This window comes from Macaca thibetana, chromosome 7 (genome assembly GCF_024542745.1).
Source record: "Macaca thibetana thibetana isolate TM-01 chromosome 7, ASM2454274v1, whole genome shotgun sequence".
NCBI lineage: Eukaryota > Metazoa > Chordata > Mammalia > Primates > Cercopithecidae > Macaca > Macaca thibetana.
In genome coordinates this window covers 150,445,418-150,465,628 of record NC_065584.1, presented here as the reverse complement: position 1 = coordinate 150,465,628, position 20,211 = coordinate 150,445,418, and the positions used below count along the sequence as shown (strand labels likewise).

At 47.5% G+C, this 20,211-nt stretch overlaps 1 protein-coding gene across 8 annotated transcripts in view; it reads left to right on the top strand.

The window, feature by feature from the left end:
* MEGF11 (multiple EGF like domains 11) overlaps window positions 1-20,211 on the top strand; it is a 379,715-nt gene that overhangs the window by 307,491 nt on the left and 52,013 nt on the right. For all 8 annotated transcript variants that reach the window (XM_050795920.1, XM_050795919.1, XM_050795918.1 and 5 more), the window contains 2 exons: window positions 2,483-2,695; window positions 9,855-10,029. In XM_050795920.1, the coding sequence (XP_050651877.1) occupies window positions 2,483-2,695; window positions 9,855-10,029 (388 nt within the window). The remainder of the gene's footprint in view (window positions 1-2,482; window positions 2,696-9,854; window positions 10,030-20,211) is intronic.

Below are 20,211 nucleotides of genomic sequence, written 5' to 3'. Positions count from 1 at the left end.
CCCACACACTGGCTGCTCTCATCTGCCACATACTTGCTAGCTGGCCCTGCCACATCCACGAGGGTCTGGCCACTCATCCTCACCGTAAACAACTGAGTCACCCAGACACAGAATCTCTCTGCCCTGTCTATAGAAGAATACTTCCACTCCCATGATCCTCCAGAATACATAATAAAGAAGTTAGAACTGTATTTTTTTTAATTGCTTTTCCCCTCTGATTACTGTAGAAGATATATAGAAAACCTAGAAAATTGAAACATATGATAATTAAAACACTGACTCCTCAAATCTACTCTACTATCAACATTTTAGAATTTTTCCCTTTGGGCTTTTTCATGCCTGAATTTAAGGCCAGAAGGTCAGATGGGCTCTGTTATAAGAACTGTTGAAAACAATATTAACATGAGTACTAATGAAAATAACTAACTTTTCGAATTGAGCCCCAATTATGGGCTGGGCACCTTTCTATGTTACACACATTATCCCATTTAATTCTTGCAGAACCTGATGAGATTTAGTGAGTATCATCCCATTTTACAAAAAGGAAGAGGATGTCAGAGCTTTAGGTTAGTTCTCCATTATCCGCACTGTTGAATCAGTGCTGGAACAAAGATAACTAGAACTCCAGAGGCCATTTGTCTTTGGGATGCAAGAAGTTGTCTCCCTCTTTTACCCCTTATTCCCCCAGGTTTACCCCTTGACTTATCCGGATCTAGTTGCTGTGACAATAAATTTGCATCCCCTGGGAAAGAGCCCAGGGTAGGGGTAATGGGTGTTGAGGCACATTCAGGAAACCAGGTGGTCAGCAGTGGAGGTCACACTCACCCACGGAGGAGTCAACCCTTGGCTGTGAGTTAAATGAAGTTGAATAATTATCCTCATGTTGGCAGCTCCAAGTACTAGCCCAGACATGCATAGGACACAAAGGGGGTCCCAGGCTTCCTCCTTGGGGGCTCACAGGCTGATGGGAGAGACTCAGCCCCTACCTTGAGGGGATGCTCTTCCAAGGAAGGGAAAATAGCCCTTGTCACAGGGCATTCTATAGTCCCATGAAGGAGGATGCTTCCTGTACTCGAGGGAAAATCCAGAGTCAGGGAGGGGACATGTCTCCCAGTAGGACAAGAGAGACTCTACATCTGCCCAAAAGGCTCACAAACCAGAGACACTGTATAGAAACAAAATCCCCCCATTTCATCAGATCTAAGGTGCCACTGATTGTGAGATGCATCATTATTTCATACACTGCAAAGAAGGAAAAACACTGGCAATTAAACTATGATGATGTCATCAGACATAAGACTTATCTGATTAATTTCAGAGATATAAAAATATATTTGAAAAACAAGGTGGCTCGTGCCTGTAATCCCAGCACTTGGGGAGGCCGAGGCAGGCAGATCATGAGGTCAAGAGATTGAGACCATCTTGGCCAACGTGGTGAAACCCTGTCTCTACTAATAATACAAAAATTAGCTGGGCGTGGCGGTGCACACCTGTAGTCCCAGCTACTCGGGAGGCTGAGGCAGGAGAATCACTTGAACCTGGGAGGCAGAGGTTGCAGCGAGATCGTGCCATTCCAGCCTGGGCGACAGAGTGAGACTCTGTCTCAAACAAACAAAAAAAAAAAAAAACAAGGTGTTTTTAAACCTACCTAAATGGTTTTTTGTTTAACGGGTGTGGAGTTTCAGTTTGGGAAGATGGAAACGTTCTGGAGATGGGTGGTGGTGATGTAGCACAACAGTGCAAATGTGCTTAATGCCACTGAACTGTACGTAGTTAAAATCGTCAATTCTATGCTGTGCACTGTCTTAGTCTGCTCATGCCACTATAACAAAATACCCAAGACTGAGTAATTTATAAACAACAGACATTGATTCTCACAGTGGAGGCTGAGAAGTTCAAGATCAAGGGGCCAGCAGGTTTGGTGTCTGATGAGGGCCCCAATCTCTGCTTCCAAAATGGTGCCTTGAAGCCTGTATCCTCAGAGGGTGAAAGGAATAGAAGAGCCAAAAAAAAAAAAAAGGGACCTCAGTGGCTCCCTGTAGCCCTTTTATAAGAGCGCTAATCCATTCATGCCCTAATCACCTCCCAAAGGCCAAAGGCCACACCTCCTCATACCTTGGCATTGGGTGTTAAGTTTCAATGAGAATTTTGAGAGAAGCATTTAAACCATAACATGTATAGTTCACCACAACTTTAATTTAAAAAAAAAAAAATATTAGGCTTGGAATCAATAAAATACGGTAATACAAACTCATTGCTGGGGTCACTGAGGAGACCTGGCGTGAAAGGCAGAAATGACTGGGGTGAACTAAACCATGGAATACTTCCTGGAGGAGGAGAGAGAAAAGGGGAGGAGGCTGTGAGCAGGATGGAGCACACCAGGCCTGGGCCAGGTGACCAGGAGGACCACATCCTGGAGGATCTCGAAGCACAGGTGAGGGATCCCGGCCCACAGCCTCAGCCACACTCTGCTCTCCCACAGGTGCCAAGAGGAGTGCCCCTTCGGGACCTTCGGCTTCCAGTGCTCACAGCGCTGTGACTGCCACAATGGTGGGCAGTGTTCACCCACCACGGGTGCCTGCGAGTGTGAGCCTGGCTACAAGGGCCCGCGCTGCCAGGAGCGACTGTGCCCAGAGGGCCTTCATGGCCCAGGCTGCACCCTGCCCTGCCCCTGTGATGCTGACAACACCATCAGGTATGAGCTGGGAACCGGCGAGCTCGGGACAAGGGCGGGGGGTGCTCAGGTAGAAAGGAGGCTTGCTAGGATGTGGCCCCCCCACCTCTGGCACGGACATCCAGGCAGGGTGGGGAAAGGGCTAGGACCTTAGCACTGAGCCCTGAGAACTACTTTGATGAAAAGAAGGGGAAGCCAAGGCCACATAGCCACAGTCAGGACTAGAGCCAGGTCACTCAACTCTGTCCACCACACCTGGCCGCCTGCATTTCCAAATGTGCCTGTCTGAGACTCCACACATGAGAGCAAGGATGGAGCAAGGAGGTGGGGTGGAGCACAGCTGCATGACTAGAAAGGACCTTAAAAATCAGTAGGGCCATCCCAGGGCCTAGAGAGGGTTGTCCCAACAGGCCCTGGCAAAGGGTAGACTTATCTGGGTGATGAAGGTCAGGGGAGCATCCCTTCTCCCTCAGGCCTACAGACAGCCCAGGGAAGACCAGCCACCCTGGGCATGGGTGCTGCTGCTGTTTGCAGGGCAGACAGAGAATCCCTCTGCTTTGCAGCCCTGTCCCTGGGACAGCCAGGACTTAGCCTTGGCTGCTCTTCGCTTCCAGGCTTTGATCTTTCACAAACCACTCTGGAGCTTCGTTCATTGCAAGCAGAGGCATCTCAGCAAGGGCTATGAGTCAAATGAAAAGTCCTCCCTCCCTAGAGTGGAGCAGCTGGGGTGGTATGAGGCAAAGGTGGAGCGCCCAGGAAGGAGATTGTCCAGAGAGGGTGCTAGAGCCAGTGGAGTTGGACTGTCCACGACCTGAGCATTCATTCACTGGGTCATTCATTCAGCAAACACTGAGCGCCTGCAGGGCTGGGCTGTGAGGAGGAAACACTAAGCACCTTCTACCATATTTCTTCAAATACAAGACAATAACAGTAGTGAGGCACAGCTTTATTTGGGTTACTACTAGGAAAATTCTATCAACTGAACCATGACACACCATTGATTGTATAACATACCCGATATCAGAGATGTGAAAATGTAGAGGAGAAGTACATCTTAGAATTGGTGAAATATATGTGGCTGGCCCTGCTAGGTTCCAACATGTGCCCAAGTAACTGTGACCCAGGACTATGTGATGCTGGTCAGGGAAGGCTTCCTAGAGGAGGTGGCATCTGGGCTGGGTTTGGAGAGCAGAGCGAGAGCTCCAAGGTGCTAATTACAGAAGTCCCACGTGGCTGGTCAGGAGACTGGGCCAGCTGGCTCAGACTGTTCCATGTGTCTAAATATTAAGACAGGAAGCAAGGCTGATGCTGGGGTCAAATGCAGGGAGCTCCTGCCACAGAAATCTAACCAAGCCCCAAATTAAAGGGCTAGTGTTTTCCTCCTGTGCCTGGGCAACTATGCCCTGTATAATTCATCCTTCCTCTGAAGGAGTCCTCGATGCATTATTAATCGGACAGGACTCCCTCTTCTCTCCCACTAATCTCAGCCCATCCAATATTGATGATTATTTGCTTTACTGTCTTTAAAACGTATCATGTGTCAGGGACTGGGAGGGAGTAGCGGTTCTTCAGAGTGGGGGCTCTGAGTGTGCCCACCAGTCGACTCCCCAGCCTGGTGTCCTCTGAGTCTGCATCACCATCTCCTTGAGGAGGTGGGCTCCCTGAGGGCACCAGCAGCCTGGCTTGTCCATTCCTGTGGCCTCTAGCCTCAGCACTGCACAGTGCCTGCACAGAGTAGGCCTTCAGTAAGAGGAGTCCCTGAACTCATCTTAAACAGCCCATCCCTCTAGGAGGTTCTACCCATTAGCTGAAGTCAACCCCATTTTTTCAAAAAAACATATTTCCCCCTTTCTCTTGGTACACTGGCCTACTGAGCCCCTGGCACAAAGTTTTTGTTCAGTTGAGGTTAGGGTTTCTCAACCCTGCCACCATGAACATTTTGGGCTGGGGAATTCTTTGTTGTAGAGGGCTGTCCTGTGCTTTGTAGAATGTTGAGCAGCATCCCTGGCCTCTACCCACTAGATGCCAGTAGCACCCTTCTTCCACTGCCCGAGTTCTGACAATCAGAAATGTTTCCAGACATTGCCGGATGTCTCAGGGTGGGGCGGGGCAGGAAAAATTCCCGGAGGTTGAGAGCCTCTGGGCTAAATGAACTCTCTCATGCTGCACTTGATTGTTCTTACGGACATCAGAAAACAGCTCTCTTCCTCTAAGTGGATAGAGGGAAGCCCCTCTCTTCCCATGAGGCTTTTTTGGCCCATTATAGAGTCTTCTCTTGAGATTCAAGAAAAGCCAAGGAATGACTGTGTGACTTCTAATCTTAAGACAGTTAAAGTTCAGGTACTGAGTGGGGATTGGGACTTCTGAGTCCTGCCCTCAAACCTACCTCTGTCTAAGCAAGTGTCCATAATAAGGGCACTTGATATATGTATATAAGATACATGTCCTTCTCCTCTCTATGCATAAATTTCCCAATCTGTCCATCACCTTTCATCAACCCAGTGGGGGGAAATGTTCTCCTGTGGTCTTTGAAAGTGAAGCTTCCACCCAACTCCCTGAGAGAAGGAACGTGGGATCCCTAGAAGCCTAGCCTCAGTGCTCCCTGCCTTCTGCAGAAGTTACAACAAAGCCCCCACCACAACAGCGTGCAAGGTCTTGAGCATCTTTCCTAGGGAGACAAAGTAATCCCAGCCCCCAGCCAAAGAAAGCACTATCCACCCAGCTCCAGCCTCTCTCTGGTCTATGCCCTTCCAGCAAGGCTGCTGCACAGAGGTTGAATCCATGCCCTGGGAAGGAAGAAGTGGCTGGTAAGATTCTCCAACTCTTCATTCCCGTTATCAACTCTTTGTAGCACACAAAAAGAAACCATCCTCCTTCATACAGGAATAACCTTGAGAAAGAAAGCACCTGTGTGTATGGGCTCTTAAATGTCCCCTCCACAATTGGATTGTCATAGACTAATTCCAGCAGCCATGATCGTGTATTGCCTTTGAAAGATTTGATTCAGCCAAGAGATGCAGCATTGATAGAAATCTCATAGCAGCTGAAAGAAAGGCAGAAAAACCCACTCTGGAAGGATTCCTGTATTGTTCAGCTTTCAGTTCCTATTAACTTGTGATTAATCTATGTCTGGGGGAAATGGGAGAAAAGAAAAAACCAGAGAGAATGGAACCAGGCTAAACACCAGTGACTGTAACTTCTGCCTGAGCCAAAAACAGCAGCCCCTGGCCTGCCATGTGACTCAAGAGAATGGGGACCACCACTGGGAAGAAGGGATGCCTGGGAGAGGGGCTGTGCAAGTCACTCTGCTGAGGGACAGAGGTTCCAAGCATGGTGGTCTCAGCTCTCCGTCATGATCAGTCAGCTGTCACTCTCCATCCTCTTTTCTTTTTTTTTTTTTTTTTTTTTTTTTTTTTTTTTGAGACAGAGTCTTGCTCTGTCGCCCAGGCTGGAGTGCAGTGGCCGGATCTCAGCTCACTGCAAGCTCCGCCTCCCAGGGTTTACGCCATTCTCCTGCCTCAGCCTCCTGAGTAGCTGGGACTACAGGCGCCCGCCACCTCGCCTGGCTAGTTTTTTGTATTTTTAGTAGAGACGGGGTTTCACCATGTTAGCCAGGATGGTCTCGATCTCCTGACCTTGTGATCCGCCCGTCTCGGCCTCCCAAAGTGCTGGGATTACAGGCTTGAGCCACCGCGCCCGGCCTCCATCCTCTTTTCAAAGGGATGTTTGGAGTTCCTATAAGACGAGTAATCAAATTAAGAAAGTAGATATCCCATTTCTAGAAATGGGATATTGTAGGGATATGAAAAAAAAGGAATGATTTTAGATTTGGTTTTGAGCCTTCTGGTTCTCAGAGTAGAGTAAAATTAGTGCCTAATGTATCTCTGAGCAGCCAAAGTGACAGCAGCAGAGATCAAAAGCAGGAAATGCAGAGTACTTAGGTCAGCATTTGCTAGCTCGATGGGCGTGGAGTGTGCTTTTCACAAGGTGGTGCCCTCACCAAAGTAAGAGCGTGTAATGGGTGAACTCCATCCAGCGTGACCATTTGCTAGGCAGAGACAGCAGAAGGATCTATTGATGGAAAAAGCAGAAAGGTGCCTGAGACCTTTCAGAGTCTCCAGTGCTCAGCAGAGCTGATGGCTGCAGCCAAGACCTGCCAGGCCATTCCTAGATTCAAGCACGTCAGTCTCCACAACCGTAACTGAGCCAGTCTCTCTACACTAACCCTAAACCTCAAAGGAAGCTCTTGGAAAGATGCAACCTAAAGAGAAGAGTGCTCCAAAACCATCTGCAGAGCAGCAGGGCCACCAAGGAGCACAACTTCCCCACGGTACCCATGCAGGCTGCTGTCTCCCCTTCCAGTGCCTTGGGGCTCAGGGAGGAATTTTTCTCTGTAAAGGTCAGAAAGTCTTCGAACACTCATCATTTACACCCATTCCTCTTTGTTAGATACTTACAATTTTTATTGCTTTACATCTGTTTATAAATAGAATAAATGCTCAATTTTGGTAAGTTAGGGAATACGTAGACATTTAAAGAAAAAACTTAGAATCAGTTTCTCAATCCAGAGATAAGCACAAAAGCCATTTTGTGGTCATCTATCGATGTCTGTATCATTTTCATATTTTAGATTTGATATATTGTCATAGTTGAAAGATTTAATTTAGGTAACAGATGCAGCATTGATAGAAATGGCTTTGTATACAAAGTGCTTATTTCACTTAACCTTGTATCATTAAACATTTTGAAAAACAATTGAATACATCTCTTAGCATTCCTTCACATGGATGTTATAATTCATTTAACCAATACCCTGTGGTGAGAGGTGGCATGAGGCAGTGGACAAAATGTGGCCAGACAGACCTGGGTTTGAATCCCAGCTCTGCCACTCACTGTCTTAGCTATGTGACCTTGGGCAAGTCACATAACCTCTAAATGCCATCTGTGAAATACAGGCTCAACTGCCTAATTCACAGGTTTATTTGAAGATTAGAAATATATGTATAAAGTCCCTGGTGCCTCAATAGCCTGGTCACATATTATTTATTATTATTTAAATTGCTTCCATTTTCTACTGTTATAAATAATGCTTCAGGGAACATCTCCGTGCATAAATCTTTCTCCACAACTATGATTATTTCCTTAGGATAGAGTCTTAGAAATAGAATTACAAGACCAGAGTCTGAATACTTTTAAGTCTTCTGATATGTAACCTCAGATTGTTTTGAAACCTTTACCAGCATTTTAAAGCATAGTCACTGTTTTGATGGAGGAAAAGTGGTGTCCAGTTGTTGTTTAGACTTGATGAATAATGAGACTAAATACTTTTCTGAAATGATTACTAGCTACTTGCACTTATTATTCAAGAATTGCCTGTTCCTGTCCACCCCCTCATTTTCTGTGAGAAAACCAGGGTCCCTAGAAGAGAAACAGCTTGGCTAGGCTTCACACAATTAGTTTGCTCATTAATTAATTTTCTAAATATATATTAAGCACCTCCAGTGTGCCAGGGACTCTGCTGGGCCCTGAGAAGGGAACAAGACAAACGGCTGTCCCCCATAGAGCTGCAACCTAGTGGAAAAGACAGATGATAAATCAGCAGAAACGAAGAAAGAATCAATGGAAGATAATTGTATTTAGAGGAAGCTGTATTCATTTCCAGATATTCACCAGGGCAGTGAATATGAGCCAGGTGTTGGGGATCCATCAATGGTCCAGCGGGGCAAGACGCCAAGGCCCTATGGAAGTTAGCAGAACCAAGACTTGCCCCAGGTTCCCCCTGCCAGCCCAGGGCATGCTTCTCTTGACCTTATCCCCGGAGCTGGGCTCCAGAGCAGGGAGGCAAATGCCACAAGGAATCTAAAAGGCTCGTCTCTACCACCCAGCACTTCTTTGGTGTGTTAGTCTGAGCCCCTCCAGAAGCAGATACCAAGAGCAAGAGGTTTACTAGGGGAAGCATCTGTGAGGGAAAGTGGGGAGGCTGGGAGAGCTGACAGATCACATGTGAGGAAGGAAGGAAGGAAGGAAGGAAGGAAGGAAAGGAAGGAAAGGAAGGAAAGGAAGGAAAGGAAGGAAAGGAAGGAAAGGAAGGAAAGGAAGGAAAGGAAGGAAAGGAAGGAAAGGAAGGAAAGGAAGGAAAGGAAGGAAAGGAAGGAAAGGAAGGAAAGGAAGGAAAGGAAGGAAAGGAAGGAAGGAAGGTTGGGAGAAAGAGTCTTAACTCACAGCATGGTTCTAAGAAAGTTTGCCAGGATGGGGCATCTTAAAGCCAAGGTACCCATCAGAGGAGTCCCAGATCTCCCAAGAGTGTGCCCACCCTAGTGTCCCTGCTGTGCTCCAGCTGGAAGTGGCCTGGGGGAAATGTGGCCTCTGGATTTCAGACTCAGCACTGGGGCCATAGGTCAATTATGCTCCTGCAGGAGTTCTGAGCAGCACATGGTTACAACCGGCATCCCGCTGACCATGAATGGACATCAGCTGTTGGATCAGATGGCTGCCAGCTAGAGGTTGCCCGACTCTCTGGAGGTCATGCCAGGGATCCCCTGCCTCTAGCCGAATGGTCCTTTCTCTAGCCTAAACAGGAGACGGAGAAGAGCTTGCTCACTGTTAAAGAGCCTGGCAAAGCATAGGTTGGGGTTGCTCTGTCCAGGACAGACATTGCCAGAGAGAGGAGTCACGTCTGGCCCAAAGTCTTGTTTTCACTCAGCCCAACATTCATTGAACACCTACAATATTCAGAGCCACTGGCATATCACTGCTTCCTTCTCGTCCTGTTCCCACACCAGGCACTCGTCTTGTGTAAGGGATGGATGAAGCCTTGGACCGCATAGTCTATAAGCCAAGGGACTAAAAGGCCACTCTCTCTTTTGGTTTCCGTGTGTCTGAATTATAAAGAAGACTTGTGTGGGAGTCAGAAGCCCTGTGTTCTAATCCTGCTCTTGTCTTCTCCTTGCTGTTGACTTCAGGGTAGTTATATAATCATCCTGAGCCTCAGCTTCTGGGTGGTAATAAGATCATGTGGCCTTGGCATCCTCTGATAAACAGAAAAGGCATTGAGCATTTTAATCCCAGAGGTCCTTTGATCCTGCTACCCTGGGCAAGCCAGGCTTGGGGTGGGCAGAGGGCGGGCACAAGGCTGCTTCCTAGAATGAACTGTCTCCTCACCCTTCTCTTATCTGTGCAGCTGCCACCCAGTAACCGGAGCTTGTGCCTGCCAGCCAGGCTGGTCTGGCCGCCACTGCAATGAATCCTGCCCTGCTGGCTACTATGGCGATGGCTGCCAGCAGACTTGCACCTGTCAGAATGGCGCCGACTGCCACAGCATCACTGGGGGCTGCACTTGTGCCCCGGGCTTCATGGTAAGATGGGAGGGGCCTCCCGTGGCCTTCCTGACCCCCACTGGGCCAGCTCCCCTCACCTGCTGGTGCAATCAGGAATGTGGCTTTGCACCCAGCTGCCTCCTTGTGTCCGCCTCAGAGATAGACTCCATGAGGGGAGAGCCCCTGAGGCTGTTCTCAAAGGGCCAAGGTTTGTAATACTAAAAATAATAGGAGGAGGGGGTCTTTCCATCACCCCCAACTCTGAAGGTTGCCTTCCTTTGTGCCCAGCTCCTCCCTGTCCATATCCTTATGCACACAATATTTTTACATCAGAAAAACCACAATGCACAGAGACAGTTTTGCATTCTGCTTTCTTTCACCCACATTGCTATGTTGCTGCTTGGGCTTCTTAATTATGGTTTTAAATGGCTGCATAACACTGCAGGAGTAGATATACCCCCAGTTTCCTCAGCCATTTTCTTACTGCTGAATATTAAGTTGTTTCCAGTGTTCACAGCGAATGTTGCAGTGAGCATCTTCATACAAACAGCATTTCCCCCGCCCACCCCCAATGAATTATTTCCTTAGGGTGAATTCCCAGGGTCAGTGGGCATAATATATTTACAGCTCTTGATGGATGTTGCCATATGACTTCTCTCAAGGGTTCTATAAATCTACACCGCCATAAATTGTGTATGAATGTACCTATTTCAGAATAACTTTGCTAAAATTTTATTAATTTTTGCTAATTATATAGGTAGAAAATGGTTCCTCAATGTTGTTCTAATTTGCATTTCTCTGATTATGAGGGAGAGTGAACATCTTCCCTATGTTTGTTTACAATTTGTATCTTCTCATGAATTATGCTGGTCTTTATGAGGTTTGTTTTGGGGAACTTGACATTGGAAGTGGAATCCTGTTCAAAGGCAGGGCATGTTCAGCAGGCTCAAGGAGTCAAACACTCAGGGGTTCTCTGTGGCCATATATTTAATTGTGCTGTAGGAAGCGGTACAATTGTGCAGTTGAAAGAGTGTGGCCTTTGGAACCAGACCTGGGTTGCACCCTGGCTCTCCTACTCACCAATTATGTGACCTTGGATGAGTGACTCAACCTCTCTTCTGTTCTGTTTCCTCACCTGTGAAATAGAACACCTGCCTTGCAAGGTTGCTATCAGGTGTCAAGATGGGATATAGAGAGTGTGCATTCTAGCAGGCCTCTCAGACAGTAGTAAATGTTCTAAGCACATATGGTCCTTGTTCACTTGCAGGTTCTGATTCAGTAGGTCCGGGATGGGGCCTGAGGTTCTGCATTTCTAACAAGCTCCCAGGTGATACCAATAATGCTGGTCAGTGGTCCTCACTTTGAGTAGGATGCTGATATGTAGCCATGGGTCTCAACTTGGGCTGCACACTGAAATCTCTAGGAAAGCTTTATAAACATCAATGCCTGGGACCCACTCCCAGAGATTCTGATGTATTTGGTCTAGGCGTGGTCTGGCTGAGGCCAATGTGCTGCTAAGATGGAGATCCACTGATCCACAAAGAATTCTTGTAGATCAAATTGAGGGTTTGCTTGGTGACAATGGCTTTTAAAGCCAGGTTGCCTTGGTCTGCAGAGCAAGGCCCAGAACAAAACACTGTTCAAATTGAAATGTGGCTAGTTCTGAATTGAGATGTGAAGTGGAAAATACACATTGGATTTCCAAGGCTTAGTATGAAAAGGTGAATATAAAATATCTCGATAATTTTGTTATATTGATTACATGTTATATATATATATACATTTATATATATAAAAATATATATTTAAAGTGTGTGTGTATATATATATTTTCTTCTTTTTTTTTTTTTTTTAAAGAAAGAGTCTCACTTTGTCGCACAGAGTGGAGTGCAGTGGCACAATCTTGGCTCACTGCAAACTCTGCCTCCTGGGTTCAAGCAATTCTCGTGTCTCAGCCTCCTGAGCAACTGGGATTACAGGCATGTGCCACCACGCCTAGCTAATTTTTGTATTTTTAGTAGAGACGGGGTTTTGCCATGTTGGCCATGCTGATCTTGAACTCCTGGCCTCAAGTGATCTGCCTACCTTGGCCTCCCAAAGCGCTGAGATTAAGGGCATGAGCCACTACTTCAGGCCTAAATATATTTGTTTAAGTAAAAACACATTACTAAGATTAAAAAAAAAGAAAAGAAAAAAGAAAAGTGAAGATCTCCCTTCTTCTTCCCCAGTGCAGATAACACTGGGTGAAAATGAACTCTTCAGCATCTTTGAAAGAGAAGGAAGTCTGGTTTTCTCTTTAACTTACCTTTGTTACTGTAAATTTTTTGCTGTAATTTCCACAGTAAAATGGAGGTGCCCTGGGTTTTGAATTTGGGTAGGAGAGAATAATTGTTTGGGATTAAAAATCTCACATAGCCAAGTGGTCAGGTGACTGAAGGTGACTGCACCAGACTGCTCATGGGTGACCCGTGTCCCAGCTTGGCTTCTAGCATAGCTCTAGGACTTTGGGCATCTGTGGATGGGGAGTATACAGGGAGAGAGAAGAACCTGTTAACTTCTAAGATGGTCTACTGTATGGACTCCATGGATCAAGTCAGGAAACACTGTTCTGGGGAAAAGTAGGAGCAAGAAAGTATGTGCATACATAGGAGTGGGAAGTTCACTGAGGGTTGTACGGTCTGGTCATACGCATTGTCTATGTGTCTGCTGGGGGTCTTGCCTCTCTGTTCCCCCTTCTTTATCCCCAGTTGCCTGCCTACTCACTGCTCCTCAGAACAAGGGAAAATCGGGGCCCCAGAAAGGCCTAGGAGACTGGCATCTTTTGCTCATTGTCCCCAGTGCTCCAACAGTCTGGAGGCCAGGCCATTGCCTCTCTTCCTTGTACCTGAGATGCAAATGACTTCCTCTCCTTGAACTTTGGGGCACAGGTGCATGCCAGAGTCATCTCACTGTGGAGTCTCCCTGCCTGGGGCTTAGGGCTAAGACAGATTGTGAGTCAAGCTGCCCTGGTGAGACCCAGCGAATTCTCATCCATCTCCCCTGACCCAGCCTCATTATTCCTGGAAAGGCTCCTCTGGGGCTCTGTTGGATATTGGGCAGGGGCTGTAGGAGGTGATTACAGAACCGTTCATTGTTCTCAACCAGCATGACTCACTCCTGCCTGCATCAAGCCCTGAGGGGGAAGCCGTTCCTCTTGCCCTCACCCCAGCTTCTGAGTGAATGCAACTTCCCACAATTAGCCAGTTCTGGTCAAAGTAGGGGCAATCAGCAGAGCAGACTCAGCAGAGACTCGCCTCACGACGTCCCGCAGTCAGTAATAATTAGCAATGGCTTTGTTGGTTGCTTGGTTTGTGAATGTATGTTCACTGCCTTTATCCTTGAATGATTTTAGGATGAGTAATCAGTTAAGGACTAATTAAAGGAGCCCTTTTCTGGGTGTTTGGAAACCTTCATTCTAGGCTCAGTAATCTTGGACATGTCACTTCACCTTGCTGGGCCTCCATTTCCCTATCTGAACGATGGGAGGAGTAAACCAGTTTTGCCTGCTATTGGATGTGAGTAGCCCCCATGACAGTGGATGTGAAACCGCATCCTTAGCTGTCCCCTCTCACCCCAGCTCTCCCTGCCCAGGGTCTTTAGGGAGGATATTGGGACAGCTTTATGAAAGCAGACTCTGGGGGCTGAGAATGATCTCGGGCTCAACATAAACATGAGGAGTGCTGATGAAGTAGTGCAGAACCACACTTGTGAGCTCAGTGACATGCCTGCCCTAGCCAGGTGGTCCCCACCCCTGAGAGCACAGGGACATGAGGCAGAAGCAGGCCCTGCTTGGTGCTGTGGACTGGCCTTCACACACTTCTACTTCCTTCCTAGGACACTGGATATTTCCTCTGCTAGGACTTAGGGGGCAGGTGGGGATGTGGAAGGACTAATCAGACCCCCATCCAGTCATCCAGGAACCTGTGTTCCAGTAGTACTCACATTCACACTAGCAGCGAACACTCACAGAATCCTAGCTGCATGCTTCATCTGACTTATGCCTCACAAGGACCCTGTGGAGATGCACTTTCACTTTCCTCCATTTGCAAACGACAAGCTGGAGTTCAAACAGGATTAGCGACTTGCCTGGGATCACAAAGTCAGCAGTGGTGGGAGACACTGAACTCTCATGTTAGTTGATGAGCTTTCATTGAAGGGTCACCATGGAACCAGACAAATCTAAGTTCAAATCCTAGCTCTCCAATCCCCACACTGACTACTGGCAAGCCACTTATCCTGCCTAACATTGAACTTCCTCATCTGTTAAAACAAGACTTTCCTTGTGAGAATTAGGAACGTTATATGAAAAGTTCAAAGCCGGTGCCTGAAAGACGACAGACACTTGGTGAAGTGGTAGCAATTACTGGTAAGCTATGAGAGTAGTGGGGGAACGTTGCTTCCCCCATGCCCAGCATACTAGTAGGAGGGTGTTGGGATGAGCTGTACCCAGGGATACCCGATGGATCAGAGCCATGAACGTGCACAACTGCTGTTCTAGGCAGGTCCACTCAAGCACCTGTGGGTCACCCTGAATGGTCGGTCTCAGGAGGCACTGTGGGAGTGGACAAGCCTCTCAACATTTGGGGAAATGGAGATAGAGATGGGGGTGGGAAGAGAGCCTGGGCATTTTACATGTTCGCTTGGCAGCAGTGATAGAATCTCTTGGGGTATGCATTGGTAAATTGCACTGTGGCTGCCCAGTGGGGGCAAAGAGCCCTGGACCAGAAAACAAGAAATGAGTTTGTAGCTTTAGCTCTGCTAACTTTCTGGGCTTCTATTTCTCATCTATAAAATGGGAATGAAATTCCCTGCCCATTGGAAACAGTGGTGTGGGAGCTAGTCATTCCAGTGGGAGTGCTTACAAGCGGAAACAGCATCGTTTCAGCACGTTGGACAGCCTCATGAGCCAGGGTTTCAAGGCTACTCTGTGCCTTCTTAGAATCCAGGGTCCTTGCCCAGACAGAACACCAGGGTGAACAGGGATGGGAGAAGGCAGAGTGAGGGTTCACATGACACAGTGGTCAGACCAGCGGAGTCCTGGAATACCTGTCTCTGTGAGGATGACCCGATCAAGGAGGTGAGGACTTCTTCCCACCCCCCTGAGCTAGGGAGTTAGCTGAATTGTGGATGAGGGGACTAAGTGGAGCTATCCATCCACTTGCAGGTTAGCATCACATCACCCCTCTCTGTGGCTCCCCACTGCCCACCAAATAAACCTCAAATCCCAGGTCTTTGTAACATGCCCTCAAAACTAGTCTACTCTAATCTCATCTCCCACTAAGTCCTGCCACAATCTGTGCAGCACACAGAACTCATTTCCCCACACACACAGTACAGTAGTCCCCCTTACCCATGAGGGATATATTCTAAGACCTCCAGTGGATGCCTGAAATTGTGAGTAGTACTGAATTCTGTATATACTGTTTTTTTCCTATACATACATACCTACAATAAAGTTTAATTTATAAACTAGGCACAGTAAGAGATTAACAGTAATAACTAATAATACAACAATTATAATAATACATCATAAAAGTTATGTGAATGTGGCCTCTCTCTCTCTCTCCAAATATCTTCAAAAAAATTTTTTTAGAGATAGGGTCTCGTTCTATTGCCCAGGCTGTAGTGTAGTGGCACAATCGTAGCTCACTGTCACCTCAAACTCCTGGGTTCAAGTGATGCTCCTGCATCAGACTCCTGAGCAGCTGAGAATACAGGCATGTACCACCATACCCAGCTATTTAAAAAAAAAATTGTACAGATGGAGTCTCACTATGTTGCCCAGGCTGGTCTGGAACTCCTGGCCTCAAGCAATCCTCTCATCTCAGGCTTAAAATATCTTATTGTATTGTACAAACCTACTCTTTTTTTCTTTTTGAGATGGACTCTTGCTCTGTCGCCCAGGCTGGAATACAGTGGCGTGATCTTGACTCACTGCAACCTCCACCTCCCGGGTTCAAGCAGTTCTCCTGCCTCAGCCTCTCGAGTAGCTGGGTTTACAGGCATGTGCCAACACACCCAGCTAATTTTTGTATTTTTAGTAGAGACAGGGTTTCACCATGTTGGCCAGGCTGGTCTTGAACTCCTGACCACATGTAATCCACCCGCCTCGGCCTCACAAAGTGCTGGGATTACAGGCGTGAGCCACCGTGCCCAACCACAAACCTACTTTACAACCACAGTTGACCTCAGGTAACTGACACTATGGAAAGTGAAACCAAGGATAAGGGGGCACTACTATATGTTCTCTGGGGCCTCTGCTTTTTCCCAAACCTCTACTTCTTCCTAGAATGCCCTTCCCATAGTCCCTACTGCATCTATGAAAATCCTCAGCCTTTCAGGAAATCAAAGGCTGCCTCTTCCATGAAGCCTTCCCTGAATACTCCTCTCTTCGGAATTAACCATTCCATCCCTTTGTTTCCACTGTGTGTGGCTCATACTCAGGTTCTATCTTCCTAAGGACAACATGTTTCCCTCTAACCCTGGACCCCCTAACAAGCCTACCATGCCTACCACACAAATATCTTGCTCAGCAAACTCCCTGAAATGAATGAAATCCCTGGTAGACCCAAAGCAAAAGTTTCTGGAACATTCCTGAGCTTTACAGTAAGGAAATTCATGGCATTTCCCCAGAGGCCTTGCCAGTAGGGCTAGGACTTGACTCTACCTGTTGGCTTCTCTGAAATTTATGTAAACAGATAGCTACAGTGGGACTGGAGCAGCTGACCCCTGACACCATCTCCAGATTCTTTGAGCAATGGCATGAGCTTCTGCCTTATGAAATTTTGTGTAGTGGTTTGCAGAGACTCTGGTGCCAAATTCTCTGCCTTCAAATACCAGCTTTGCTGCATATTAGCTGTGTGACCTTGGGCAAGATACTGTACCTCTCTGTGCCCCTAGTTTCTTTTATTTCCTTTGTGTGTGTGTGAGAGACTAAGTCTCACTCTATTGCCCGGGTGTGTGTGTGTGTCTAAGTCTCACTCTATTGCCCAGGCTGGAATGCAGTGGTGCAATCTTGGCTCACTGTGCAGCCTTGACCTCTCTGGGCTCAGGTGATCCTCCCACCTCAACCTCCTAAGTAGCTGGGTCTACAGGTGCACACCATCATGCCCAGCTGATTTTTTTTGTATTTTTTTTTTTATAGAGATGGGGTTTTGCCATGTTGCCCAGGCTGGTCTTGAATTCCTGGCCCCTCATGATCTGCCCATCTTGGCCTCCCAAAGTGTTGGGTTTCCAGGTGTGAGCCACTATGCCCAGCCTGCCTCTAGTTTCTTATATGTAAAAAGGAATAATAACACAGCTTCGTAGGATTATTGGGCTGACTAAATTAATTAGCAAATATAAAGTGTTCAGAATGTCCAGCATATTAGTAATCTTTCAACAAGCATTAGCTATTATTGCTGCTGCTGCTGCTGCTGATGCCTCTACTGCTGCCGCAGTTATTTACACCAACGGGTCTCTCACTTGAAGAGGCTGACTGGTCCTGGCCTGAGTGCCCTGTTTGGGGGTAGAGGTGGAAATGGGGGTGAGAGGAAGGAAGCAGTTAGTTGAATCTTTCCCCTGGCTGGGAATGGCAGGGTTGCCAAGGGCTCCTAGGTTCCCAAGAGCAGCCACAGAACCAAGAATAGACTTCCTCATCACATGAGGGAAGAAGGCTGATTTCTCAGCCCCACCATGCTCCTCTGCTGACCAGCCTTCCTTTCCTTAATTAAGGCCTCACCTAGGCGGCAAGACTGATGGAGCCTCCTCCACTGCTGTTGGACTAATTACTGCCACCTTGGTACCTGCAGTGAACTGTCTGTGAGGTCACTGCCAGGGCTGCAAAGACTTGATTTCTCAGACCCCCTCCCAGCTGCCTGCTCCCGCATGGATCCAGTGTGGCTGGGAGATAAGGGGCCCTCTGGCCATTCCTCAGCCCAGATGCTCCCTTTCAGCTCCACTGTGATGGGGATGGGAATGCAGGAAGCAGAGGAGAGGGGCTCCAGTGTTCCCTCCCATAGGATTTGGGGCCCATATTTCTCCCCAGGATGACAGCATTTCTATTACCTTAAAGGGTTCATCTATTTATGCTGCAATTTTTTAAAGCCCTGTCTGCCATTATTGAACCCTGCACGCTGGCGAGGGGAGCGGGCACTCCATCACCCAAATGAACAAATTTGTTTCCGCATTTTTCTCCCCTTTCTCTATGCCACTGGTAGGTCATACAGAAACCTCAGCTGCTCTGACCAGGGAAGGTGGGAGCGGGGAGCAAGAGTTTTGAAAATTCAGATCAGTGGAGCAGTGACTGAATTTCCCTCCAAGCTTTCCGATGTCCTTTAAAGACGTTATGCTCCCCCGGCCTCCCCCCGCTGGGCAGAGTGCGTGTCTGCCTCTTGGGTAGCTCCTAAGCTGGAACTAGGGAGTGAGAGAAGTGTGACCGGTAGAGAATGCAGACTGAAAATGACAGCCAGGTGACATGGATATCATGTGTGTGCATTTTCTCTTCTAATTGTTTCATTCTTCATCAAGCTGAGATCTATAGACTGTTAGCCCTAAGAACAGAAAACCAGCTTCTCATCCCCTCACCCCCCACTATTGACTCATTTCCCAATTATTGTAGTAGAAGATTTTCCTGAATGCAGCACTGGGGATGAGGAATTCACCCTTTAGCTGCCATGCCTGTGCGAGCAGAGGAGTACAAATACCGCAAAATAGCAGAAATGATCCAAAAATACAACATACACACAGACACACACACACACACTCCAGGACCTAAATCCCAGCTCTGTTATCACCTCCTGTGTGGTCTTGTTGGCGTTACTTAAGCTTCTCAAGCCTCATTTTTCCAGCAATAAAACAGGATAATGAATGGCACTATGCTGTAGTGTTATTCTGAGGATTGAATTAGATAAAATAGGTAGAACAAAGTCCGGCACGTAGGAAATGTTCAGTAAATGTTTGTCAAGGTTTATTATGTGGCTGTGGAGAGAAGATATACTGCAAGCAAAAGGACATGGACTTTGGAATCAGACAGTCCTGGGTTGGAATCCCACATCTGTCAGTCAGTAGCTGTGTGACCTCAGGAAACACAGCCTCTTAGAGCCCGTTTCTCATTGGTGAGATGGATTAATAATGCCAGCCCTTCGACCCACTGAGCGAGATGCAGGATGTAACACTGTAAAACAGGAATAGGTCTTCATAGTGGTGGAGCTGGGAGAATGCTCAGGGCTTCCATAGTGTACAGCAAAAAAAGCAACGTCAGAAAGGGAACGTGAACTTCCCTCAGGTCACACAGAATATCGTAACAGAGCTGGGGTGGAATACAGGTGACATGACTCCCAGCCTACTGTTCTTTCCTCTTTTACCTCCGTCTCATGAGCTTCCTGTACCCAGAGCAGACACCTACTGATGTTTCCCAGGGCAGGGAGGGACGGTGGGGGTGGCAGGTCAGTGGGGGCACAAGGGGAGTCACCAGGGGGTTAAGTCATGTTGTCAATTCACAGAGCAAAGTAGGGAAAATTGGTTTTATGTCACCAAGATGAGTCCAGACTTCCCTACCATACAGCTTATTAGGGAAAACTGCTGACTCTTCTACTCTAAAAAATAAACATTTGCCATCTCAGACCACCCTCTTGCTGTCATGTTCCTGATGTCCTTATTATCAGTGCCCTCATTACTGGGGTCTGGGCTGGGGCTTTGTCTCAGGCCTAGTGGCTGCAGCAATCTCTGTAGCAAAAGAAGCTGTTGGAGCAGATTTGAGGCATCTATGCTTTAAGTATACCCAGTTTTCTTTTTGTCTAAGTCTCTAGCATAGATGGGGCTTCTGCTGGCTCCCAGTCCTAGCCAGAGCCCAGGGCCTGGGTCTGACCTCACCAATTCTAGAGGGCAGGGATAGGGCCACAAATCAGGGAAGCCTCCCTGAAAGGTCTGGAGAAAGTAGACAACCAATTGGGGGTGATGATGGCTCATATTTTGCAGTGGGCCCTAGGCCAGGCACTGCGTTCTGTATACATTGTGTTTAATCCTCACAACAACCCCGTAGGGTGGGGCTGTAGGATCCCCACTTTGCACTCCGGGATTCTACCCATCCTTCCCAACAGCTTGTTTCATTGGTGCTTTACACCAGCCCCAGGAGACAGGCGTCTGCATTTGCACCCTCATTGTGCAGAAGAGCCCACAAAATCTAGTTCTAGTCCCCCCACA